Source organism: Microtus oregoni, unplaced genomic scaffold (genome assembly GCF_018167655.1).
Source record: "Microtus oregoni isolate MIOR12 unplaced genomic scaffold, Mior012 000016F_ref0000370, whole genome shotgun sequence".
Lineage (NCBI taxonomy): Eukaryota > Metazoa > Chordata > Mammalia > Rodentia > Cricetidae > Microtus > Microtus oregoni.
In genome coordinates this window covers 11,033,583-11,060,295 of record NW_024543075.1, presented here as the reverse complement: position 1 = coordinate 11,060,295, position 26,713 = coordinate 11,033,583, and the positions used below count along the sequence as shown (strand labels likewise).

The following is a 26,713-nucleotide window of genomic DNA, read 5'->3' as shown; positions in this document are numbered from 1 at the left end:
GAGGCAAGGGAACCACCACTATGAGATAATGCTGGAGCAGCCTGGGAAATTCCACCATAGGTGATGGATGATAGGGGATTGTCTGGGCTCCTTGGCTTTCCCCTCACTCTGGGCTTTTGTGATTAATTCACCCACTTGCTTAGGAAGTTGCTTTCCATCTGAGAAAATTAAAAACACCACTCTCTGGACAGGGATGTGGGATCATAACGGAGAACCAAACAGAAAAAGATTTACACAAAAACACAAGCTCAGCGAAAGAGAAAACTCTGACATTGCTAATAAGGAATAAATCAGATAAAGGCCATTAGCAAGTCCCTGGTGTGGGTGGGAAGCCCTCAAAACGTTTTGCTGAGTTCTTAACAATATCATTCCTACCTGAGGTGTTCGGATATCTCTAGGGTAATTTGGCTTGCACTACTCGGCACAGCCATGGACACCTGCCAGCGAGAAAGACCTCACACAAAACCCCAAGAGTGCTAGAAAGCATGCCTGCAAATGCCTGTGATCTTTCGGGCTGGAGGGTCTTCCTCAGCTGAGCACTCCCGACACAGTACTTCCTATTCAAGAGGATGAGTGGGTGGCGGGCTGGCTGGGAGGCAGGGGAGACATACAGATAGACCTATACATTTTGCCAACAAGGCTCACAAAGGCCCAGGGGTTTGCTTCTCGGCCTGTGTGCACGAGAACCCTTGATTGGGCCATTGGGTCAGAACTGGGATGGCATGGTTTCTTCAATCTAGACTCGACTTAGACTGTCCTCTTCCATTTTTTGATCAAAAATGAGAAAGCACGAGCTATGTCAGCCGGCAACGCAGTTGGTTAGCGGGGACCCTTCCTGGAGGTGTGTGGGTAGATGTATCAGTGTCCATGGGATAATCAGGGGAATGAGGCATGGAGATCATTTGCTCTGTCCTCTGAATGAGTTCCTCAAGAATGAGAAGACACAAAGACCACCCTGCTGCAGGCCAGCTCCCACCAGCTCAACCTTGAGCCACTCCACACGCTCCCCAGGGAGGTTGGCCCTATCCAGGCCCCCGGGATAGTGAGACAGAGGTGCATGCAGGCCTCAGACCAACCTTACACCCTCAGCAGTGGCTCCTGGCCCTAAATGCCCAGCTGGTTCTTCCCTTCTTTCAGGGTTTGTATACAGAGAATGTTATGTTTCAGTGGGGCCAAGCTTCCTTTCAGAGACTACCACTTGGCAGTCTCTAGCTGGCACATTCAGCCTTGTGACATTGTGACATGGTGACATGATGTCATCTAGAAAGTTCACGCTTGAGAACTGCACAACTGAGTCGTAAAAATAAAATTGCAAAAGAGATACCTCATTTTGTTTTAAGTGGGTATACAATTTTGTGTCGAGTCAAGTTCATCTCTATTTTAGGTTACATGTAGCCTGTGGGCCAAGGGTGGGCCATGCCAAGAGCTCCCCGGTAGTGTGGCTTTAAACTCTCTTCGCCTTCAGTCAGGTCCTTTTATCACTAAACAAAGCCTATGTGACCCTATTTAATTATGTTCAAAGCAGAACCAGGAATGAGAGGTTGGTCCTATAGGTTTGGAGAGCCCATGAGGGTAACCTGAAGCAGCAGTAACTTGCGGCGAAGGGCAGGCACCTGGGCAGTGGCTCACATGAGGCTGCAACGCTTAGGTACGGGCTGTGTGGTTTAGCCCAACCTTTGATTGGTGGCCTAAAAGCCATTGGTAGGATCCCCTCTGGGGGCTGTTTGCAAAGGCAAGACCACACTCTTCAGTCCTTTACTCTTCCTGCAAAGGTGAGACTACATTCTTCAACAATCCTTCCTTCTTCTGGGCCTTAAGCTAACAGGCAGTTAGTCTCTCACAAGGCGTGATTTCTCCTTGGCAGCAACACTTCCCAGAACCCAGCTGTTGGGTCATTGGGTCAACACTTTGGCCCCTTCTGTCACAATTCAACAAACTTAGACAGGAGACTTGGCTGGGGAAGCTTCATGGGAGAAGTGTCTACAAGGTCTTGGGTTTTAGGACAAGGACAGGGCACCGTGCCCAGAGTGTGCTCTCCTTTTCTAAGCTTGCCTAGATCTGCCCAGCTTGGGACAGGCTCTTAGAGTTGTCAGAAGATACCAGGTAGCATCTGAGTCACCCTTACTCAAGGGCTTCCATTGTGGGACTAGCTTCCATGTTTCCTGGAGGAACCGAGTCTCAGGTTGCAGAAAAATCATTGAGTGAAATGGAATCACCCAGTCTTTGGAAGCAGGAAAGTCATTTCGTTCAACCCCCTGAGGTCTGGTGAGGTGGGTCTGTCAACATGGGTACTCTAATCAACCCTCACCCCCATCCAACCAGAGGCAAAAGGCACCTTCTGCCCAGCATGCTTCAGGAAGTGATCGTCTAGGATACATGACCCATTTCAGTCTGTAGGGTGAATTCTCAAGGCCCTCAGAAGCCTGGCTCCTCCAGCTGATCTCGGCTGAAACCGAATGCTCAAATCAGAAACATGTGCTGAGATTGTAGGATAATTTGTGATTTCTAAATAATAGCATCCATCCCCACCGCATCCCAGGGAAGAGGCCAGCCCTTGTGCTATGTGGCATTGAAGCTGGCAGCCCATGACTCACCAGAACACACAGTCTACTCTTGCTCCCTGCACAGGAATTTCTTTCGAGAAACTTCTATAGATTCTTTAGTCAGAAAACTGGGCGGGGGAGGGGGGCGTGTTTCCTCTTTTTCTAAGATGTTTCTCAGCACACAATTCAAGCTGTGCACCAGGCAGTCCTGGGCCACTGGAGCCTGGCACTTACCCGGTGGAAGGGTTCATGATGCAGCCTCCTCTGTCTGCCGCCATTCTGCAGCTACAGCCCCTCTCCAGGGTGTCATGGTTCATTCCGAAATTGTGGCCCAGCTCATGTGCCAAGGTCACGGCAGCGCCAAGGGGGCTGTCTGAATGGTCCTCGAAGGAAACACAAGAGCACAGATTTACAGTTCACATCTGCTTGGCCTTGTCTCCCCCATCTTCTCGTTCCTTGGTATTTTCCCATCATTAACACTTGGTTTAACTGAATTCCCCATAAGGCTCAGTACAGAGCCTTTGCTATTAACTCTGAACATGGGAAGTAAGTTGGCCTATTTCATTAAGCCCGTTTGGGGGTTCTCCTGGTGAAGGCTGTCTCACGGATATGTGAGGATTCTTTGCTGATCTCCCCTCTGATAAACACCATTGAGAGGGGCAAAAAGTTATTTCTAATGATAGAAAGAAAAGGCTACTTCATCAAGAGGATGCTGAATGGAAGATGCTTTCAAATCATCCCTGAGCAGCTAGACTCAACCCTCTTTGTTCCTTTCTGCCTGGTAGGGGAAGATTCTGGGCAAGTTTTTGACAACACATAATAATAGTTGCTCATGTAACATAATTCACTGGAAAGCTGACTGAACTAAGATTATAATTCAGTTGTCTCACTCTTGCTACCCCTTTAAGTTGACCTTGGACATAGAGAAGTTCCCCTTCTCTGATGGAGCCGCCGAGGTTCGCATTAACCTTTGGCTACCATTGCTGGCCGCTTCCAGCTTACTGGAACCCTTGGACAGCTTGGCTCGAGTAGACACTTAGAAACAGCTAAAAACATAGTTACTTAACTGAATCTAAGACTGATTAGTTCGTAGATGTGATTTACAAAATTCTGCCAGCGGATGGAGTCTTGAAAAAGGTGTTCAGACCCCCGGATAAATGAGTGCCTTGCTTGAAGTTTGGTTTGCGTTACCCAGAAAAGCGATAACAGGTTTTCCAAAACATATCCAGAAGAGAGTATGATAATGTGTTTTAGAAAAAAACTCTTATTTCTAGTCTTCATGGGGACTCTGAGTAAAGGTGTGTCTCTGTGAGTGCTGATGTATGCACTGGGGGCACCACCAGGAGCAGGGCTTTCTCACTGGTCTGTTGTTTAAGACACAAAGACGTGTCTAGGAAGCAAGCTGTTCTTAGACCAGATGAAATCCCTGATAGATTGCTTCATTTCTATCTCACAGTTTCCTGTTGTAGGAAGCGTCATAGACACGTATCAGGCAATAATCCTTAATAGCATGCCCTGGTGAAGAGCACGGTGCTGCTGGAACATGTGGAGGGCAGGACTTAGTTAGCACACATGTTGGCACAAAATTCCAGGAACTCGTTCCTCAAGCGTACTCAGCGGCTGGTTTTTCTGTTCTGTGGAACGTCACAGCTTTGTTTCGAATTGTTGAAGCTATTTTACATCACGCTTAAGTGATTATACGACTCTATCTTAAGGATCACTGGTAATCCCTTTAGACCGGCTTACAATGAGGAAGAACACATCTTTTTGCGTGTCTGACGGCATGTCCAAATCAAGAGGGCTTTTTGTCGTTGTTGTCTATGTTAGTTAGATACAAAGACGTGACTTTAGATTACTAAACGTAACAGTTGACTGTATCTTGAAAAAATGGGGAAAGGGTCTTGGAAGTCCTATTTTTAGGTCTCTAAGGGTTCCTCTCTTTCTGTAAATGACTTACTTTCTGTACATTTGGGGATGGTCACAGCTAATATGCATGAATCCAACTTCAGGATGCGGGATACTGGAAAGCTAGCGTAGATGTTTTAGGTCTGGGCAGGATGTGGATTCTGTTGCCTACAGAAGTTAAAGCGACTGCACGGTGGTATCCACACCCTATCTGATATTTCTCTGGGGGATAAAAAGGGTGTGTGTAATGAGAATATTATCTGCCATCCAATTGGTGGAGCCAATTTTTAAAAATTATTTATTTTTAATTATGTGTGTATGTGACGGTGTCTGTGTGGGGGTTTGTCCATGTGAGTGTAGTAGCCACGGAGCCCAGGAAAGGGTACTGGGTCCTTTGGAGCTGGAGTTACAGGCGGCCAGGAGCTGCCTGACTCGAGTCCTGGAGAGCAAGGCGAGGTCCTCTGGAAGGGCTGCACGGTGAACTCTTTATTGCCGAGTTATTTCTTCAGTCCCCTTGATCTAACTTTGGTCGTGACTTGATTCTCACGGCATGACACTCAAGCTGCATCTATTCTCATCTTTCTTTCACCTATTTAAGATGAATGGTTTTCCTGTATGATTGTAAAGAGGGAATCTTAGTACTTGCTTCCATAGAGATAGTGCAAGGGATATGAGCTGGCAGGTCCTTTACTCTGTCATGTGGGACACGGGATGTTTGAGGCCCATGCAGGGCAGGATCCACTTTGCTTATGAAGAATTCCATTTTGGCTCCTAACTGTATTTGTGCCAGTTTTAAGTGGCAAAGTCAGTAGCAACTAACCATGGAACCATGAAACTGAAAATTACTCCCTCTTAAAACTTTACAGTCTGTTCTAGGAAAACATAGCTGCGATCTGACTCGAAATTAACCTGGCACCAGCAAAACCCAAACTTTCCAGTGACTTCCATGGTGGAGATCACCAGCAGGGCTTCCATGTTCAAAGGAAACCTGAGAGGGGATGGTTCAAGCCAGCAATCCAGCGAGTGGGTGCAGGCCCTCCACATAGGCTACCCACGCGGTGCACGCTCCCACGCGGTGCACGCTTGCATAAATGACCTACCACTGCTCCCAGGCGGGAGGAAAAATGTTTATGTACCGTCACTAGGAAGATTAGATTAGGCAGTATACAGAGAAAATAACACTCAGCAGAATGTAACCGTTTCCACCCTTTGCTACAATTGAAGGCTCACAGACAGCTCTATATGAAGGGTGGGGAGACAGTCACGGCTTCTTGGGAGGGCAACAGTGTATTTGTTTAATAGAGATGGAAGGACAAGGCTCTGAGGAAACTACCTGTCTGAGAGACTGTACCATGGTGAGTACTAGATTCTCAAGGGACCATCTGGTATGAGAATCCCTTTTAGAGCTTTCAGGGGGGGCTAGCGTGGGAGGGAGCCTCCCGTTGGGCAGACGGTCTAAGTTCCTTCCATCAAACTCATAAGAAATCTCAAACATGCTTCTCGCTGTATTTCCTTTTACAAACACATATAGCCCCATACATGACAAAGTTATCCCCGTAAAGCAATAAACCTAGGCTTCTGCCTTCCAAGAATAAGTTATGATAAAGACAAATTGTACTCTGGCCAGAAGGTATGGAAAGCATTTGCATTGGTACGTAGTGAAAAACCTCAAACTTCTGACGGCTGGGCACGGAGGCAGAACCATCAAAAAATCACTAGAGCGGCAACATTTGGTGAGACCACAGTCTACCCAAAAAAAAAAAAAAAAACAAAACTGAGCATGAAGGGCAACCCCCATGCCCCGACTCATCCCGATGCCAGGAAACATTCCCGGATTGAGATACTTGGACCAATAGTCCCACTTGAGATGTTTCTCACAGAAGGAGCTACTGTCCTTCTCCTGCCTTCCCTGCATACCATCTGTGTCCCCACGTGTGGGAAAATAAATCATAAATATGGGTGGAGTAAGAGCAGAGGTAAATTCAGACAGCGTCACTGGACAAGAACTAATTTCAGGAGGTCCGACAAGAGTGGGGATTTCCTGGGGGGATTAAACAGGGAAGGCATTTCCGGGGCCTCGTTGGCTTACCATGACGACTCCCCCAGACTGCTCTGCGGTGCACATGCTCATGATGGGTGCCATGCCGATGGTGGTTCCTTGGAAATAAACCCCACTGAAAAACACAAGGAAGGACGGTCTTTAATCCCATGCATTAGGGATGCATTTCCCAACGTTTCAAACGCTGCTAGGCAGGTCTGCCATTGAATGTTCATTGCCTCAAGCAGCCCCAGGAAGGGTATTTCCTGACTTGGGACTTTTATCTTTTTGCATTACACTTTACTTTCCCAGTTGCAAGATGGTCCCATAATTCTTGTTGAGTTCCGCTGTCCAGGCTCAGACAGTGGTCAGGCATGACTTTGTGTTTGTAAGTTGCGGCCTGCCTGCTTCCTGATGGGCTGTAGGGAGCTGTTCCTTTGAAACAATGCCTGCTGATAGAAAGGCCGAGAAGTCACCGGGGATCACTGTGTGCTAAAGGAAACAGGAGACAGCTTGGGAGATTTTCTGGTGGAGCTGGAGTTTGCTTCCCTGTGTAACTCATCATCGTTAGACGCGGAATCCTTCAAAGTGTTCTGCCAATAAGGCTTTTGAGACTGAATCGGCAAAAAAAGTGATCGCTCCTCTAGAGCCAGTGGATAGCAAGTAATCACCCACAAAGCCTTGGCACCAGAGGTGAAGTTTCTGGAAGGGAACTTCGTGGCTTCAACGTAGGTGTTCTCCTATCTAGAATCTCAACCTGATCATGAATCTAATCAAACCAAAAGACTGCTTTAGGCAAGTGCATTAATCCCAGGTTCATGCATTAAAACCTTAACACTGTATTTGTTGGACTCCCATAATCAAGTGTCTTAGTTGTGCTATGCTGGCTGTATACCAACACAGACAATGCAGTTAGAGTTTGAAAAGTCAGATAGGAGGCTGGAGAGATGACTCAATGGTTAAGAGCTGGCTGCTCTTCCAAAGGGCCTGGATTCCATTCCCAGAACCCAGATAACAGCTCACAACTGTCAGTCACTCCAGTCCTAGGGGATCCAGCTTCTTCTTTTGGCCTCTGTGGGCAACAGGCACATACGGTGCATAGACTTACATGCAGGCAAGCACTCATATGTGAGATAAAATAAAATAAAAATTAAAGTTAGATATTTTCACAGTGACTAATTGGATAGAGGTAGCAAGTATATAAGTACCATTGTTCCTTCTCTGTTTCTGTTTTTTCTTCTTTAGTTTACTCTTTTCTTTTTCTTTATTTTCTTCTTTTATCCATCATCTCTCTATCTATTGTACTAGAGCCATTCCTTGTTATCTATGGGGGTTAGATTATAATCCTCCGAGAGTACTATAACTCACAGATACTCAATTTCCTGCATAAAATGGCATTGTGTTTGCTAAAGAACCTATGCAGCCATACAATTTAATCTCTTGATTATTTGTCCTTAATGCAATGTAAATGCTCTGTTAGTCATTATACTGAATTATTCAGGGAGGACCGGGATAAAGGTCTGTACATGCTTCATAAAAGTAGAACCTTTTCTCAGAACAAGTCTGGTTTAAGGTTGCCTGGATCCACAGGTGTGGAATCCTCAGATGTAAAGGGCCAACTACATACCCAAACTCACAGCCATGTATTTACAGCTGTTCGTATATGCAGACCATATGAATGGTTACAACCATACAACCAAGAAAATAAGCAGGTCAAAGAAGATGTTAATTTCTTTCCAGATGTTTAGCTTGGACAGATTCCTTTAGAGAAAAACAAAACAAAATGAAAAGAAAACTTTCCAACTCAAAGTATATGAGATAGACTTTTAACAGAGCAGGATTGGTCAGTGTATAAAATGGGAAGCAACCAAACACATCCACAGGGGTGCCGCTGAAACGGCCAGATGAACAATGGGGGGACACTGGTTGGGAGTGGATAGAGGCATTTCCTAAAGTGAACACAGGGCAGAACCATCTCATCCCTTCCTCACAACTGGTCAGCAAGCTAGATCCGACTGACCAAAGAACAGAAACCACTGTGTGTGAAGACTCCACTTAAATTACACAAGAACAAAAGAAAATTACCGTGCCATTTCTCAAGGTATCTGCTTCCTACGGATTCAGGCTAATATAGGGACAGTCTCTCCTTTTACATGCGAAGGTGTCTGGGGCCACTCACCATGCGCAGCTGGACAGCCGCCCCACCCTGCTTCATTTCACATCTCCTATTAGCTGTTACTCTAGAGCTTTCTATTCTTCTGCTCTCTCTCAGCAGAGAGAGACATTTATTACTGGCCACTGTTGTGTCCAAATCCCCTAGCTGGGTCCTAGCAGCTGCCATGTGGATACTGATTGGAGGAAGAACACAAGGCCTGGATGATACTCCCTAACATGGAAGGCCAGAGGGAACTTCTCCCCCAGAGGAGGAAGGCCCTCGTGTTTCTCCACGTGCCTGACAATCTTCACACATATGCCTTGCTCTCAGATCAGGTAAAAACACAGGTTTTTCTCCATTAACGATACATTACTCTTTGAGGCAATCTTATTAAGACTAAGACCAGTCTTTGCCGGATGGTGGTGGCACATGTCTTTAATCCCAGTACTTGAGAGGCAGAGTTTGAGGCCAGCCAGGTCTACAGAGCAAGTTCCAGGACAGGCTCCAAAGCTACATAAAGAAATCCTGCCTCAAAAAGCCAATAATAATAATAATAATAATAATAATAATAATAATAATAATAAAAAGACTAAGGCCAGAAAAATCAGCACAGAGGACATTGTTCAGTTATGGAAAACCAAATTGAACCAGAAATGAGAGTCCCGCAGAAGGACAGGAGACTTCCCAAATGGGTCTGTGATGCCCATAGGTGGGGATATAGGCTTGACCCCTGATGCAGACTAGGAAGCCCTTGGAGGAGCCAGTGTGCTGTGTAGACAGATGTGGCTCTGGGCACCCACAGAAAGTACATGCAGCTGGTACTGCACCTTTAGTAGAGGAAGACAGTACCTCTCACCTGATAAGCTGGGCGTTGTCGTGGGATTTGCGAGGTAGAAGCTTTATCTTCCTCCAGTCCAGAAATTCGTGGAGACTGGTGAATGGGTCCTGGCTTATAGAGCATTTGTCGATGTCGTTCCACACTTCCACCCCTACCAGAACGATCCGGATGTTCAGGGGTCTGTAAAACTAGGAAAACGGGCATCCTTGGAGGACCACATCATCAGAAACTCAGAAAGGAGACTGGAGCCAATTTCACTGAAGTTCATTTCTGTAAGCCAGGAAGACCCCTCTCGGAGCACCTCCGTTACCATGGCAGCAATAGTCTTAGTGCCCGATGCACAGTGAAACGTTAATGGGACTCCCTAACGCTGACCACTTCGATGCTGAAGTCATCGGTCATTCCTCCCATCTGCCCAGATGTGTATGGGAGGATGGGTGCCTTTCAAGGCACTTGCTCCGACTTAAATGTGGGTGTGTGTTAGCATTGAATATGCTGGCAGTTAATATCTACTGCAAGGAAGAAGCAAGGACCGGATGAGGATCATTCAGTCAAGGGTAAGAGTTGTTCTCACTTTGAGTACAGTGTTCGGCCTATGAGGTACTGAGGATGAATCTGAATTTCTCAGCCAAGACTCAACTTTGGCTGACACCCTCGCAGTCTGTCACCTACCATGTTAGGAAGTTTGGTGCCTTTCGGAAACACAGAAGCATAGACAAAACCTTCTTCAGTAACTTTATGAGCACATCTTTCTCACCACACCAAGGAGTTATCTCAGTGCTGGTGAGAAGGGAAGATCTGCCATGTAGAGGTCTTCTCAGGGGAGCGTGAGAAAGCTTCGAGCAGACTCATAGTGAGTCTTCTCCTCCATCCCTATGTATAAGCAATAATGACTGTACCAAAGGCCCCAGTCCATAGGAGAGCAACTCTTCTATTTACCAAAGGATGGCTTGTCTCTGCTAAGCCTAGAAGGGCCGTGTGAGCGGCTAGCCGATCAGTCTACCCGAGGGTTGATGCCAAGGTTCTTCTAGACCCATAGTTCAGGACACAAAGCAACTGTAGAGCTAACAACTGTTATTGTTCCCATTTATAGTCAAGACGATGAGGCTGGGAAGAGCTCTGTAAAAGTCACCCATGTGACAGCACACCGACAGGGAGGCGACTCTGTGGTCACAGTTAAGGAGGCAAGGACCCAAGTCCCCTTGGTGCCTATTAATCTTTTGATGCCAGTGACATACAAGTCCACACACAACAAGAAAGTCCCCACCTTCCGAGGCCCCAAATACACAAGGAGAAAGGCTTTGGAGCCAACTCTAGGGGGAAGCAGATCCTCAAAGTGTCTAGAAACATCTGACCAGCAAGGAACAGGAATTCCAGCAGCTCTGCGGTTGAGAGCTAAGCATCCTTTCAACGTAGTGAGCTGAAGGGTAAGGAGTGCCCCGATGTTGAGCCTCTGACCCCGGATTCTCAACCCCACGTGAGGCAGCTCATCCTTTCCCTCACTGGTCCCCAGAGTCTCATGGTGAGCAACAGCAGAAACCACAGAACTCAGCTGGGGCACAAATTATGTCACATTAAGTTACATGGATTGCAGCGGCCCAAGTTGGGGTTACATAGATAACAAAGACCATACGGAATCAGTACATTAATGAGACAATTACATAAGGAAAATGTTGTCTAATGGTATGTTTTTAATCAAACCGCATGTGACTTGTGTCTGTTTGCAAACTTCCAGCCCAGGAAAGACAGTTCCGTGATTATTCTGAATGATGTCTGCTCATACCAGGGGCACCCCTCAAGATGACATTCCAAACTGTCACATACAAAGGTCACAGTAATCAGAAAACACATATTCAGTGTTGATGTCTATGCCAGTTTCTAAACGATTTCCTTAGGGCCAGATGTCCTGAGTGGTCTTCAGGGTTACCCTCTGAAAGATGGACACTATGCCTCCCAGAAGTGCTGGGTGGAAGCAGGAACAAGGTCTGCCGAGCCTAACCTACCATCGCTCTCAGCGTTAAGTCAGCAGTATACCAAGCAGGGAGGTTTTCACACCAATGGGGAGGTTGTATTTCTCTGTGAGACCCTCCCGAACCACACCCTAGCTCAGATTTCAGACTTAGTGGAATGTCATCTCTTCTCTGAAGTTGGTACTGCCGGTTAGATGCCATGGGTGCTATGCCTACCACAAGCCGTTATTCACTGTCCCTCCCCTACCTCCTCAGAATGTTCTTCCTTGGTTTGTCCACAGGCCATCTTGGTTCTTGTCAGTGAAGTGTAATGAGCATAGGTACAGCCCTGCTTGATGCCAAGGTGCTTCCTATGCCCAGGCTTACTCTACAAAGGGATCCTATGTTGGGAATTGCCACTGCTCCCATTTTAGAGTCAAGACACTGGGGCTTGAAGGGGCCAGGTAAATTATTCAAGATCATGACTGTGGGGTTTGAGTGGCACACAGACAGACTGACTCTGATGTCAGAATCTGGACCATTTAAACTGCCACCCACATGTAAATACCTTGACTGCAGACTTCGAGAAAAGCTCATGGGCTTATGTAGGACAAAGAGAGCTTGGCAGCTGCCTCCCTGGCTCAGACATCCCAGAACATATGTAGACATAGATAGAGGCACTGATGAATGATTCTCCTGTTTACAACAGCTACAAATGTTTGCTACCAGTAATTGCTGTGGGCAAGAACATGGCACAAGCAGAGAAAACAAAGATTAGGATAGCCTCACCCTGCCACAGCTGTTCAGAGTCACCACAGGCTGTAGGCACTGCACACGCTACCATGAATCCAGTTAACTGATCTGGTGTCCCACTGAGTAATAACATCAACAGTAAGTCCAGGGAATGCTTTGCTGGACAGGCCAAAGCTTTCTGGAAGGAGTGGATAAGAAATGAGGGAGGTAGAATTCCCTATGGTACCAAGAGAGCTTGCCTTCTTCAGGCAACTGGCTTAGGAGGAGGAGAAGAGGGTGGTCACAGGAATGAAGAAGATTGAAGAAGTGCAGAGTCCCCCAGAGGATGGCTACTTAAGAAAATTGGGTTGGACTGATGGCTGATGGCTTCAGTCCCCGGATACTCTCTTTGCTACTCCTGCTGCAGAGTAACCAGGACCCAAGAACAATGCTTCATAGTTTTTTCTAGAAGCATGGCCATCAGACACACACATTCTGTTCCTGTCATCTGGGGTTTTCTGACCCCTTTTTAGGACCTCACCTTTGTCTCTGAGTCACTTCTCCTTCTGGGGTTTTCTCTTTCTCCAAGCCAGCACAGCTAAATAGTTATTAACTTAGAATGCCCAACCAAACTAAGATGTCAGCAAATGAGGAAGTAGCCTCTGGGACAGTCAGTGAGTTTTGGGCTGAGACTCTCCCACGAGCATAGTTACAAAACTGAAACTGGGAAGTCTGATGTTGCCTGGAGCCACTGGCCAACTGCTGTGGCGGCTACAGAGTTGCCCAAGGAGCTTGAGTGTTCTCTCCAGGATCTCTAGGAGCTGTTGAGAGGTGGGCAGGAATACCAGGGCTAAACATATCTGTGTTCTCAGTAAATTGGCTCTGCTCTTCCTCTGTCCAGTCTGGCATGCTTGACTGAGCCCACCAGGGCTTCTAGACGCATACTGTTAATGACCAGCACACAGGCCTTTAACAAACCCCCAATTGCTCATTTTCAGTTTTGTGAACCGAAGCAAGATAGAATCTAGACTAATATGTAAAGAGTGATAAAGGCAGAGGACCAGATGTACTTAAAATGGGGCTTCAGCCATTTCTAGTCAGATGTTAATGTAAGCCATCATTTCCTTTTACTTCTGAGGCCCCGGATGAACTCTCTCACTCCTTAGGGGAGCAGGAGGGCTTTCAGAGGACAGAGGGTTAGAGTGATAGCTTGGCCTCTGAACTATCCAAGCCTTTCACTTTTTGTCTCCTGGTTTAAGGAGAACTCTGCACAGATCTGTGCCAAGCTCCATCTCGGACCAGATTAGGAAGGCTGAGGTTTAGGAAACAGTATTTGAAAGAGTAGTCCCATGAACAAACCAAATTCTAACACCCCAGCCCGACTGTGATCCTGCATTTCTTTTTTGGACAGATCTCAGGTAGCTGGTGCTGGGCTCCAACTTGCTGTGTAGATGAGGGGTGACCTTGGAATCCTGATCTCCTGCTTCTGCCTCCCAAGGACTAGAATCACAGGCCAGCTTCACCACCCTCAGTTTATGCGGTGCCAGGGATGGGACTTTGCTTCACACACGGACGGTGAGAACTCAGCTTTAATTCCTGTGCTCTGCTTGACATATTCCCCAGGATCCACACTTCACCCTCCTTTCCCAAAGGACTGGCCCCCTAACAGGGATTCTCTTTCATCTCTTGACTTTCGGATACACAGTGACGTGTGAGGAGTTACTGCTGAAACATTTTAAAGCCACGTGTTGCTCCAGAGGTCAGCCAACCTCAAGGGTCTGATAAAGAGAGGTCTGGAGAAAGAACCGGGACTTCGAGCCATCTAAATCCCAATTCATCAGCTCCCACCCTAGCTGTGTGTACTGTGTTCACTCACGAACACAATCATGCATGTACACATGGGCATGACCATGCATGTGTGCATGCACAAACACATGCATACATCTGCATGTTCCCATGCTCTGTAACCACAAGGAGCCACTCACTGTATTATAAGGGTCAGGAACAGACCAAGCCTTTCCCTACTGAGTGTACCCCCTCACCCACTTTCTACCTCGCAAGATCACTGTCTCAACTGTAATGACCCTTGACCCTATCCCCTGTGGAAGTGAGTAGCTCTAATCTGTAACTCCAGAGACCTCTGCACACAGCATCATGGCAGGGCTGTCACTTGGGTGCAAGATGAAGGGATTTTATATGTCTACCTGCTATGGGTTGGCTGTGATGGCAAACAGAGGAATTATATCTGACAGATGCACAGAACTCAGGACCCTGTGGACTGCAAGAAGTTGGAGGAGGAAGAAGAATTTATGCAAAGACTTTTGCTTTCCTCTTTCTGGAAAGGTTGAAAATTCAAACTGAACAGAACAGGACTGCTGGAAATGAAAGAGGCGGCGTGGAACCCTTCCAAACGGCTATGTGCAGAAGGTGGCTATGTCGGAGAAGCCTGGCTGTGAGAGGTTCGGCTGCATCCAGGCCCGCCTCTCCACTAGGCTGTCATAGGCAGGAGATGTGTGACTACTGAGAAGCTCAGCTGTGTCTCCACTTCAGCCTTCTCTCCACTGGTGGCTTGGGGCCCTGGAGCTTCCAGCCACACAGAATGTGAAACTCTCTAGAGGACACTGGAAAACACTCATCTCTACCAGCAAACAAGAAGTCAGAAGAATCTTTGGGAGCCCCCACCCCCAGTACTGATGTGTAATCCACTGAGAGAAGCCCTGTTCTGGATGAGAGCCATCAACCCCTAACAGTCCAGATTCTGTCCTGCAGGAGTGCCACCGGAAGAAAGGCGCAGTAGTCAGGCAGAACCCCCATTTCCTGGCCAGCAGGTGGTAGAAGAAACCAGATTCCCAGGGACTCTGTCCTCAGAAATCGTCTTGTGAAAGTAGTGGTGGAGTCCCCCTTGTTCTCAATGAGGGATTTCCGACAGCAGTTGTTCCAAGAGGAAGCGGTCTCTAAAATGATTCCCATTGATCATTGAGATGGGATTGGATCCTGAAGACTCTGACCGAATCGAATGATTCCTGCCTGGCTGGAGTAATACTAGGGCGCTGTTACTGGGAGGTGGGACCTAGGTGAAGGATTACAAGGGTGTGTCCTGAAAAGACACACTTGGGGGCCTCTCCTTGACTCTCTCTCTGCTCCCTGACCACCATGAGCTGAGCAACCCTGTTCCACCACGCCCTCTCTGCCATGATGGCCCAGAGCCTTGGAGTCCGCAGACCTCAGCCTGAAACCCCCAAAGCCACAGGGCAAAATAAGCGTTCCCTCCTCTACTCTTTTTCTTGCAGCTATCTGTCATATCGATGAAGAATAAAATGGTGACTGAGCTGGACATCGGCTTCTGGGTTCTGATGGAGGAGCCTGCAGGGTCCACCCTCCTGTCTACATTGGTGCATCGTTGTAGGGATAAGTCCCGCCCCTTAAGGGGCGTGTTCGCCTCGGGCTAATGTCTGCCTATAAATTTGGCGAGCAAGCTCTGAGCTCTCGCTTCTGCTTTCCTGGTCTCCGCGGGAACGGTGGTTCTGTAAGTCTATTTCTACATTAAAGCTATATATATATTTTTACACTCTGTCTGCATTCATTTACGCCGTTACATTTTGGCGTCCAACGTCGGGCTATTTTGCCCCCGACTCAAGCGGGTAGCCCACTAGCTAACACAGCACCCTCCCCGGTGCTGTTTTTCAGTTCGTGACTCCGGCCCCAGTGCCGAGTCCGAGACACACTCGCGACACAGGCCCATTCTGCCTGCCTTGCTAAGTTTTGCAGCGGAACCCCACTGCCTGAATTAGCAGAAGCTCAAGTACTTGCGGTTTTGCAACAAAAGCTGCCACAGCGTCAGATTTGGTCTGTTACAAAGTGACTTGGCCGGTTGTGGTGGCCCACGCCGGTAGGATTTGCTGAAGGAGGCAGAGGCAGGAGGATCACAAGTTTGAGGCCGGCCAGGCAGTGGTAGAGCACGCCTTTAATCCCAGCACTTGGGAAGCAGAGGCAGGCAGATCTCTGTGAGTTTGAGGCCTGCCAGGCCGTGGTAGTGCACGCCTTCAATCCCAGCACTTGGGAGGCAGAGACAGGCGGATCTCTGTGAGTTCAAGGCCAGCCTGGTCTACAAGAGCTAGTTCTAGGACAGGCTCCAAAAACACAGAGACCACCACTGGCAGGAACCGATCTTTGCAGGTAAAAAAATTTTCTTTTATAAATAAAATGTCTGAACACATTACTGTTCAAGAATTTAATGATTTTTTTAATTGTACCATGTGGGAGATTTTACAAGAGGTGTCTATCACCCCACATATATGGATCCTTCTGGGATTCGTAGTTTTCATTGGCACCAAATGGTTTGATAATAGAAATATGATAAAGTCTTTACGAGACGAATCCAGGATTCTTAAGGTAGAGATTGAACGCTTAAAAACAATTGAGAATGATAACAATCTTCTCAAGAATCAGTTTGAAGTTCTCCAGGCTGATAACAATCTTCTCAAGAATCAGGTTGAAGTTCTCCAGACTGATAACAATCTTTTCGAGAATCAGTTTGAAGTTCTCCAGGCTGATAACAATCTTCTCAAGAATCAAGTTGAAGTTCTTCAGGCTGATGTTAAGGAGAAATTCATTACTATGGAAGAGGGAACAGCTGATCTGGACCATAAGATTCAGTCCCTTTCTGTAGGAAATGAAACATTAACTGAGAGAATCAAAACTGCTGAATGTGACAATCGGATTTTGTTTAAAGCTTATGACAGATTGACGGAAAGATTGTCAATACAAGAAGGCACGGTTTATGCCATAAAAATTATGTCCAAAGATGAGATGTTATCTCTAACGGACAAACTTCATACTTTAGAATCCTTAATGAAGGCTTTGGAACATAATTCTGGACAGGAGATTCAGACATTGCAGAAGGCAATGGTGAATAGAATTGAAAAGATTGAGGAATTTCTAAATTCTGATGAGGAAGAGCAAAGGGTAGAAAGGAAAATTTTAACTACATCTGTGGGTAAGTCTCTCCGGGACAATTTCCACAAAGCTCTACCTACAGCTCTACCTGCCTTTCCAGTAATAACAACAGAGAAGGTGATTGGTTCCAAAAACCCTAGGGTCATCAAGGAGGATACATGGGAACCTGTGCGTATGAATGATCTCAAGGAAATAAAACAGGCTGTCATGACTTTTGGGATGCAAGCCTCTTTTGTTAAAGAGATGCTAAGATCTTGGGCCACGACAAGCAGAGCAACCCCCTCAGACTGGCTCCAGCTGAGCTCTGCGGTACTTGAGAGTGGACCGCAATTGAAATGGAAATGCTTATTCAGGCAAGAGGCTAGACTCTTAGAACAGCAGGAAAAAGCGAAGGGAATTGACATTTCCCTAGATCAAATTCTAGGTGAAGGGCTCTTTTCCGATCCTCAGGAACAAGCTAATTTGGATGAAAACACACTCTCCATGTGTACTACAGCAGCCTTAAGGGCTTGGGACAGGGTACAAGACCCAGGACAGAGAATGGAATCATTTGTCAGAGTTAAACAGGGTCAGAGAGAACCCTTTAGTGACTTTTTACAAAGATTAACTAAGGCTGTACAAATAGGAATATCTGACCCAGAAGCAAGACGTATAATGATTGAGTCTTTGGCTTATGAAAATGCAAATGTGGAATGCAAAAGGATTTTGGGTCCTTTAAAGCTCAGATCAGCGCCGTTGGAAGAATGGGTCTTGCATACACTCAATGTTGATACATTTGATTATGGCACTGAAGCATGGGTAGAAGAAGCAATTTCCAATGGTAAAAGGAGACACCAGAATACCAAATGTTTTAATTGTGGAAAAATGGGTCATATTAAAAGGAATTGTAGACAACGGATTTTCAGAAATAATAATAATAATAATAATGCATCTTTCAGAAATAATAATAATAATAATACATCTTCTAGAAATAACAGAAATAGGAGGACTCAACCTTCAGGTTTATGTAGAAGATGTGGAAAGGGCAGACATTGGACGAATGAATGCAGGTCTACAAGAGATAGACAAGGCAACCTGATACAGCCGGGAAACATGAGAGGGGGGGCCTCACAGGCCCCCATGGCAAACATGGTTCAGTCATATCCAGTTTCTGCAGAGAACGTGCCTCATCAGGACAATTAGGAAGCCCCATGCCTACTGTTACAAGCAATAATGATCAGAAAGATAAGTTACGTATGTTTTGGCAAACTTCTATAAATGATCAAAGACCTAAACTGAGAGTGTGTGTAAATGGCATTTTTATTACTGGCCTGCTGGACACAGGTGCTGATGTAAGTATCATTACCCCAGAATCTTGGCATCCATATTGGCCTCTTCAGAATGTAAATGTTCAGCTCCTGGGAATTGGAACCCTATCTCGAGTAAGGCAGAGCACGAGATGGGTTGAATGTATAGGGCCAGAGGGACAAATAGGAAAATTAAAGCCATATGTAGCCAATATCGCAATGAATTTATGGGGTCGTGACCTATTACAACAATGGAATACTGAAATTAACATTCCTGCTAAATCTAGAGCCTATATTTCTGAGAATAATATTAAAAGATATTACAAACGGAGAAAACCGGCCATTCGGGCTGTACAAGAACAAGCAATTGATGTCCCTTCAGAGATACCAACAGCCTTGCCTCTAAAATGGTTGACTGAGAAACCAATATGGACAAAGCAATGGCCTTTAGCTGAGGAAAAGTTACAGGCTTTAGAACAGCTGGTACAAGAACAATTAGATGCTGGACATATAGAAGAATCTACCAGCCCTTGGAATTCTCCTGTATTTGTGGTTAAGAAAAAATCAGGTAAATGGAGAATGGTGACAGATCTCAGGGCCATCAACAAGGTTATTCAACCTATGTGCCCTCTGCAATCTGGAATTCCTTTGCCCTCTTTATTACCAAAAGTTAATTGTTATTGATTTAATCTCATAGTTATTGATTTAAAGGATTGTTTTTTCACTATACCTTTGCAAAAAGAAGATAGAGAAAAATTTGCCTTCACAGTGCCTACTTACAACAATTCTCAACCTTCGAGGAGGTACCACTGGACCGTTCTCCCCCAGGGTATGTTAAATAGCCCCTCCCTGTGCCAATATTTTGTGAACCAACCATTGCAAATAATACGCAAGAAATTCCCCAAATCTATAGTATACCATTACATGGACGACATCTTGTTATCCGATTCAAACATGGATAACTTGAACAGACTGTTTGAAGAAATAAAGATACTTTTACCTAAATGGGGATTGCAAATAGCTCCTGAAAAGATTCAGAAGGGAGATTCTGTTAATTATTTAGGTTATAAAATAGGTTTGCAAAAAATTAAGACACAAAAAGCACAAATTAGGAGAGATCGCCTACGGACTCTTAATGACTTTCAAAGACTGTTAGGAGACATTTCCAGTCTACGACCAGCTATTGGAATAACACCTGATCTAATAATTCATTTGAACAAAACCTTGGATGGTGATAAGGATTTAAACAGTCCCAGAGAATTAACAGCTGAAGCAGAAAAGGAACTGACAATGATTGAGGAAAAATTACAACAGGCACATGTGGACAGGGTGAATCCAGAGCTCGATTGTATTCTCGTCATACTACCATCAAAAATTTCTCCTACAGGAATTTTAATGCAGAGAGATGATATTATTTTGGAATGGATCTTTTTACCACATAAACCAAGTAAGAAACTGAAAACTTATGTGGAAAAAGTCTCTGAGTTAATTATAAAAGGCAAGCTGAGACTTCGTCAACTAGCAGGCATAGACCCAGCAGAAATTATAGTGCCTTTCACTGCTGATGAACTAAAGAAATTATGGGAAGATAATGAACCATGGCAAAGAGCTTGTGCTAATTTTTTGGGAGACATTAATAACAACTATCCAAAAAGCAAGCGGCTTAACTTCATAAAGAGAACTTCTTGGATTCTTCCTCGAATCGTCCGTGATGCTCCAATAACCGGAGCCTGTACATTCTATACTGATGCCAATAAATCAGGGAAGGCAGGTTACAAATCAGAAGACTTGGATAAGGTGGAACAAAGTCCATATACTTCTGTCCAGAAGGCGGAATTATATGCCATTCTTATGGTGCTAAGGGATTTTAAAGAACCTATTAATATAGTTACAGATTCACAATACACAGAAAGAGTTATTTTACATATTGAAACTGCTTAATTTATACCTGATGATACTGAACTAACCTCATTGTTCCTCCAGGTTCAAGATTTGATCAGGAACAGGCTTTGCCCTATGTACATAACACACATCCGATCCCATACGGGTCTGCCAGGTCCTCTAGCACAAGGTAATGCAGAAATTGATCAATTATTGATTGGTAGTGTGCTACAAGCCTCTGAATTTCATAAAAAACATCATGTTAATAGCAAAGGTTTGAAGAAAGAGTTTTCAATTACATGGCAACAAGCTAAGGAGATTGTAAAGAAATGCCCTACTTGCTCTTTCTATAACCAAACGCCACTGCCTGCAGGGGCTAATCCAAAGGGCACCCAAAGGAATGAAATCTGGCAGATGGATGTGTTCCACTTTGCAGAATTTGGCAAATTAAAATATGTACACCACACCATAGACACATATTCAGGTTTTCAATGGGCTACTGCCCTGAGCTCAGAAAAGGCTGATTCAGTAATCACACATTTATTGGAAGTTATGGCCATCATGGGTATACCTGCGCAAATAAAGACAGATAATGGTCCAGCATATGTATCTAAGAAAATGAAACGCTTTTTTGATTATTATAATATAAAACACATTACAGGTATACCAAATAATCCTACAGGTCAGGCAGTTATAGAAAGATCAAATCGTACTATAAAGGATATGCTGAACAAACAGAAAGGGACTGAAAATACCCCCAGAAATAGATTACATAATGCTTTATTAACCTTGAATTTTCTTAACGCTAATGAGAAAGGAACGACAGCAGCAGAAAGACATTGGATAATGGAAAAGTCTGCTGAACTAAATCAACCGATTTATTTCAAAGATGTGCTGACCTCTCAGTGGAAGCCAGGAGATGTGCTACGTTGGGGAAGGGGTTTTGCTCTTGTTTCCACAGGAGAAGAAAAATTGTGGATACCATCAAAATTAATAAAGTTTCTATTTGAAGAGGAGAAACCTCTTGGAAAGGAGAAATGACAACTCATCCACAACGATGATATTCATACAGGTGGTAAGAAAAACATATAGAATGGGGGCAGGGTTCTGTTCTTATCTCCACAGGAAAACACTCATCTTTGAGAAATTCAAGGGACCCTGGATGTTTGGATACTGACAGATGGAAAAATACCTGCCCAATAGGAAATATCAAGAAAACTGAATGGGTTGTGTAAGTAATATTAAACCATATTTCTAAATTTATAAAGCTGGTTTTGAAGTTGGACTCTGGCTCAGTCCCTCTCCAATTCCAAGCCTGTTAGTAAGAGAAAAACCCAGAGTTTCTGGAGTTTCTGTCTCATGTCAAGAGCCATGATATGGGACAGAAAGAAATATGAGTTTAGAAAACATCTTTGCTTTTCTTCATATCTATCATACTTTTCATTGAATATATCTATCATGTCTTTCATTGAATATATATATATGTCTATATGATTAATGTTTAAGTTTTTCATAATGAACAATGAGTTTTTCCTGAAGTGACATTTGAAGTTTCCAGGAAGAAGATGGGGCCCCATAACAACAACTCCACCTGCTTGATATGACGTCATGATACTGATAGCGCTACTACAAGACCTGCTTTTGGTACCAGCTGCACAAGACAGTTCCAACTTGGTTAGCTGAAATGGTGCACATCTTATACAACATTTTGGCCAGACCTGCACGAAAATACTCAGAGACTATTTGCAATTTTAAAAGACATTATCTTGAAATTTAACCATCATTTTACTTTCACAGGATCCCCCAGAAAGAACGTCGCCCCTATGACAGCTGGAAGTAGTTCTAGAGAACGACGTCCCCTCTCCCAGTAAAGTTTGCCCTTGGGTTTAGGGACATCATTTAGGGGTTGATTATAATTAGTATATGATTGAGGGTTGGGGGAGGAATTTTATAAGCTCAGGGATCATTTTGAAAGAAAAAAAAAAGAGGGATGATGGGATAATAGACAAATATATTGGTATAGATTCTTGTATATTGATACAAAGTTAAATTATATTGACTATTGTACGCATGCATGTTTCTACCTCTGTTTAAAACATTTTTATGTATTGACATATATTGTATTGATATATATATATATTGTATATATTTACCATATTGCAGTGTACATTTCTACCTCTGATTAAGATACTTATATAATATTTGTGTATTGATATATATTTACCTACTGCAATGTATATTTGTACATTGTTTATATTTGGAGGTCATTGTCCTCATTTGTTTCACAGTCGTTTATTGTCTTATTCTTTAAGTTAGATAGATATTGAGAATTATATAGACTAATTGTCATCTAAGTTTGTCATTTATAATTAGACTAATCAGGTTCTTTAGATATATAGAGATTATACTCAGTATAGATAGATAATCTTCAACCTCTTCAAAGAGCTGTAGAAAATGGCCTTTAATCTAACTCAGAGTTTCGTGATAGTGAGACACAATTGCTCCTGGCAACACCGCTCTATTCCCGAGAAAATGTTGAGCACCAAAAACACTCCACCTGGAGCCTTTCTATTTGGCAGAACTGGCCTTTGGGCAAAGAAATGCCCATACCTCAACCACTGACACAGACACAGAGCGTGCATCAATGGATAAAACAGGACTGTCATATCCTGCCAAGACAGGGTAAGATAGTTTTGAAAAGTTCCTTGCCTTTAATAATGGTATGTCAGTTATGTTAGGCCTTAGCCAAAATTGGTTGACTCAACGTTGCAAATGAGACTTTGGGTGATTGCCCAGGTAGTCAGTTGTCTCTGTCAATTGTTGCACATTTTGGATATATCTCGTTTGTTGAGTAGTGTTTATTCCCTTCTCAGATCTTTGACTGAGTTGAAGATTATATAATTGTAGTTACTCTTTACATTATTTGGACTTCTTGAGATAGAATGTTTAGCAAAGCTTTTGTTCTCAATATTGTTTGTTGTATTTATTATTTGTTGTTATTGTATGTAGTTGTATTTGGTTTAGTTCTGTCTTATTTAGACAAAAAGGGGAGATGTAGGGATAAGTCCCGCCCCTTAAGGGGCGTGTTCGCCTCGGGCTAATGTCTGCCTATAAATTTGGCGAGCAAGCTCTGAGCTCTCGCTTCTGCTTTCCTGGTCTCCGCGGGAACGGTGGTTCTGTAAGTCTATTTCTACATTAAAGCTATATATATATTTTTACACTCTGTCTGCATTCATTTACGCCGTTACACATCGTGACCTTCACACTGAAGAACCCAGAAGAGGCCCAGCTACCAAATCCTCAGGGGCTCAGTGCACCCACTCTCGTGGGATTTTATCTGATGTATTGTTCAGAATTCTCGTAGGCTAGAACCTTTCCTGACAAGACTAGCTCCTAGAGGAAATTGACTCCCCAAGGCATCCATAGTCCCAGACCAGCTAGGGCTGGAGTCTCCTAAAAGTTGCCCAGGTCCTGGAAAGCACCTGCTTGGAGGACCGGACACTCAGACATCAGCACAGGATGCAGAGATAGATTCTGGCCTCTGCTCAATTAGAGGAAGATCACTTAATTCTCCCAACCTTGTTTCCAAACATTGACACAATTTGAGGACTTTAATTACTTGTTAAGGGACTTACCTTGTCAACGTGATTAGCGATTTCTATTAACCGCTGCTTGACTTTCTCCAGATCTTTTCCTTGCCTCTGAAACTTAACAAATTGAAATGCCAGCATTAATAACGGTAAGAATATCAGTCAGGGGGTCGGAGAGTTGGCTCAGCAGTAAAGAGCACTGGCTGCTCTTCAGAGGACCAGGGTTCAATTCCCAGCACCCATATGGGAGCTCACAATTGTCTGTAGCTCCAGTTCCAGGGGATCTGGCACCCTCACACAGACATGCAGGCAAAACACCAATGCACATAAAATAAAAATAAATCATAAAAGAGTATACATACATACATATACATACATGTGTACACACACACCAATCAGGATTCCTCTTCCCAGATCCTGAGATGTAAAGTCCTGGGCTTTGGTGACACCCTGTACTCTGGAGGGGATGGGGGTCTCCACATTTACAGTGTAGGAGCTCACATCACGCCAGACAGTTTCCCAGCTGGGGAGTCCCTGTGATTCTTACAATAGGTGTGCATGTGCTCAAGCCAAAGACTCATGCACTAACTTCTGCAGCTCCTCCAGCCTCATAAATGATGGAGGCGGGGGCATGTTTTGGCAAGGAGAAAATGGACAACGGGAAGGCTGTCCAAGGCCACTTTTCACATCATCAGCTGGATTTTAACTTCCTGAGAAATTTCCTTTAGATTTGTTTTTAAACATTAAATATGAGAAGCAAGAAAAGCTCATAACAACATGTCCAAGACGGAGAATGGAAAAAAAGTTAACAAATTCCCCATTCTCTCCTCTAAGCTGACCTTCCAGAATGGGATGAGATTTCTGAGACATTGTCAAGCTGGTTTCATTGATGTATGGTGAATGAGTTTAGGAGAAAAATGCCACCAATTTATACTACATTAATGGGATGGTAAGAAACCATAGGGAAGATAATCTGAGGAAAATTGATTCAAAATGAAATGGAAGAAAAAAATCAACGGTACAAAGCATATCACAAGAAGGAAGGATTTCTCTACCACGTCTTCATTCATTCATTCATTCATTCATTCAGGTTAAGATACATCTAACTTTCCCCAAAATGTCAGAGTGTAATTGAAAGCCACCTATAACTCCCCCTAGATATTTCCCCTTTCTTAGCGAGCTTAGCCACAGAGAAACACTGCATTTTTTTGGGGGGGTGTATACTTTGCAATTATTTTATTACACTAGATACATGTTAAATAGTTTGTGCTTCCCCAGATTGGAAAAGTGCAATTTTGATGCTCGTCCCCATGGTTTTTAAGAACACACTGACCATGGAGGGAAAGTGAGTCCTAGCTGGCTAAGCGCTTCCTCATGCTTCTTTTTGAAATCAATTGTGCTGAGAAGTTTCACAGGCCCTTACCTCTCGGTTGTCTGCCACAATCACCAGCTCCACGTACTTGGTCATTTTAAGGGTCTCTCTTTTATGCTGCCGAAAGAAAGCGAGAGTTTAGTTTGCCTTAATACTTCCCCGGGGCTTCCAGCACATCGCTCATGTCTCTCAGACAATAAAAATAAAAATAGACAAGACAACAACGATATTTGGAGGACAGAGTCTTCCTCCCGTGGGCTTTGTGGCTGTGTACCATCATCCAGAAACTGACTCCCAGCCCCAGTGATCTCTTTGTGAAGCCACAACTGGGGTGATCCGGTTTCCTCTTTCATGTGGGAAATCCTAAAAAGGAGTTTAACATTCTCGCTGAATCATTGATTGTGGGTTCAAAAGAAGTCAAGGTCATTTTTAAGCAAAAGGAACACCTAACCAACTCCAAAGAACATTCTAGAACCAGAGCCAGCCAAAGGCGTGTTGTTGCAGACTCCACAAGGATAAGGAAGTTTGCTGAAGACACACCGGAGTCCAGCTTGTCACTGTTTCTTGTACTTTTATGGCCCAGGTACATCTGCGCCACAATCTTGGGAGAGCAGTGGAGAATACACTTTGTAGAGAAATCTGCGATCTCCCTGGGAAAATGCCTAGTTCTTTCTAGGGAGTGGATGCTTGTGGCCAATCATTTAAACATCTAGTCTGAAGCAGGGGAAGCCTGAGAGGCAAAGGGGAGGTGAATCGAGACAAAACTCAAAGGTTTTTGCAGCAGAGAGAGAAAGAAGCAGCAGTATTTTTAAGACTGTGACATGTGAGGGTTAGGGCTGGCAAGCGTGGAACGGCTGAGAAGAATATGGAAGCTGTCAGGGTGCAGGAGAGGGACACTCAGCGGTAGAGATACACACATCCAAACAAGATGGCCTCTGAGGCAGGCTACATTTTAATCGAGCTTCCTCCGAAAACATTTTCACTCTTCTGTAAATTACTGGGAGGATCCCAAAGGCATTTTTTTAGGGGAAATAAACCAGTTCGTGGAGGGTGGTCTCCAAAATCAAACATTGAAAACAAAAAAGCAAAGCTTTCTGCTTCTGCAGTAACACACGGTTGGGGGAAGAGGAGGGTTGATCTCGTGTCTGGTCCTCCCAACCGAAATTGCTGGTTTATGACTTAAGTCTCATACAGGGCTTGAGCTGAACACTCAATGTTACAACCACTAGTCCAGACAAAAGCAAAAGGGATGGAGGCATGCTTTGAATCAGGTTTCCAGTCACATAATCTGGAGGGAAACATCTTTCATAAAACAAATCTCCACCAGGCCGGAATCTTCCTAACAGATTTTTACAAGAAAAATGTTTGTGTTATCGTGGTGTTCCCGCTTGCTGCCCAGCTGTGCTGATTCATGGATTTAGGTGTCCCCGAAGAAATCTGGAAACCTCATGGAGGAAGGGAAATAAAG

General features: G+C 44.5%; 1 protein-coding gene across 1 annotated transcript in view; it reads right to left on the bottom strand.

Moving 5' to 3' along the window:
* Positions 1-26,713, bottom strand: part of Adam12 (ADAM metallopeptidase domain 12) — a 321,067-nt gene that overhangs the window by 61,461 nt on the left and 232,893 nt on the right. Inside the window, exons 9-13 of the mRNA XM_041666564.1 lie at positions 25,297-25,362; positions 23,919-23,990; positions 9,498-9,667; positions 6,538-6,622; positions 2,778-2,926 (exon numbers count right to left, since the gene is read on the bottom strand). Of these exons, the coding sequence (XP_041522498.1) occupies positions 2,778-2,926; positions 6,538-6,622; positions 9,498-9,667; positions 23,919-23,990; positions 25,297-25,362 (542 nt within the window). The remainder of the gene's footprint in view (positions 1-2,777; positions 2,927-6,537; positions 6,623-9,497; positions 9,668-23,918; positions 23,991-25,296; positions 25,363-26,713) is intronic.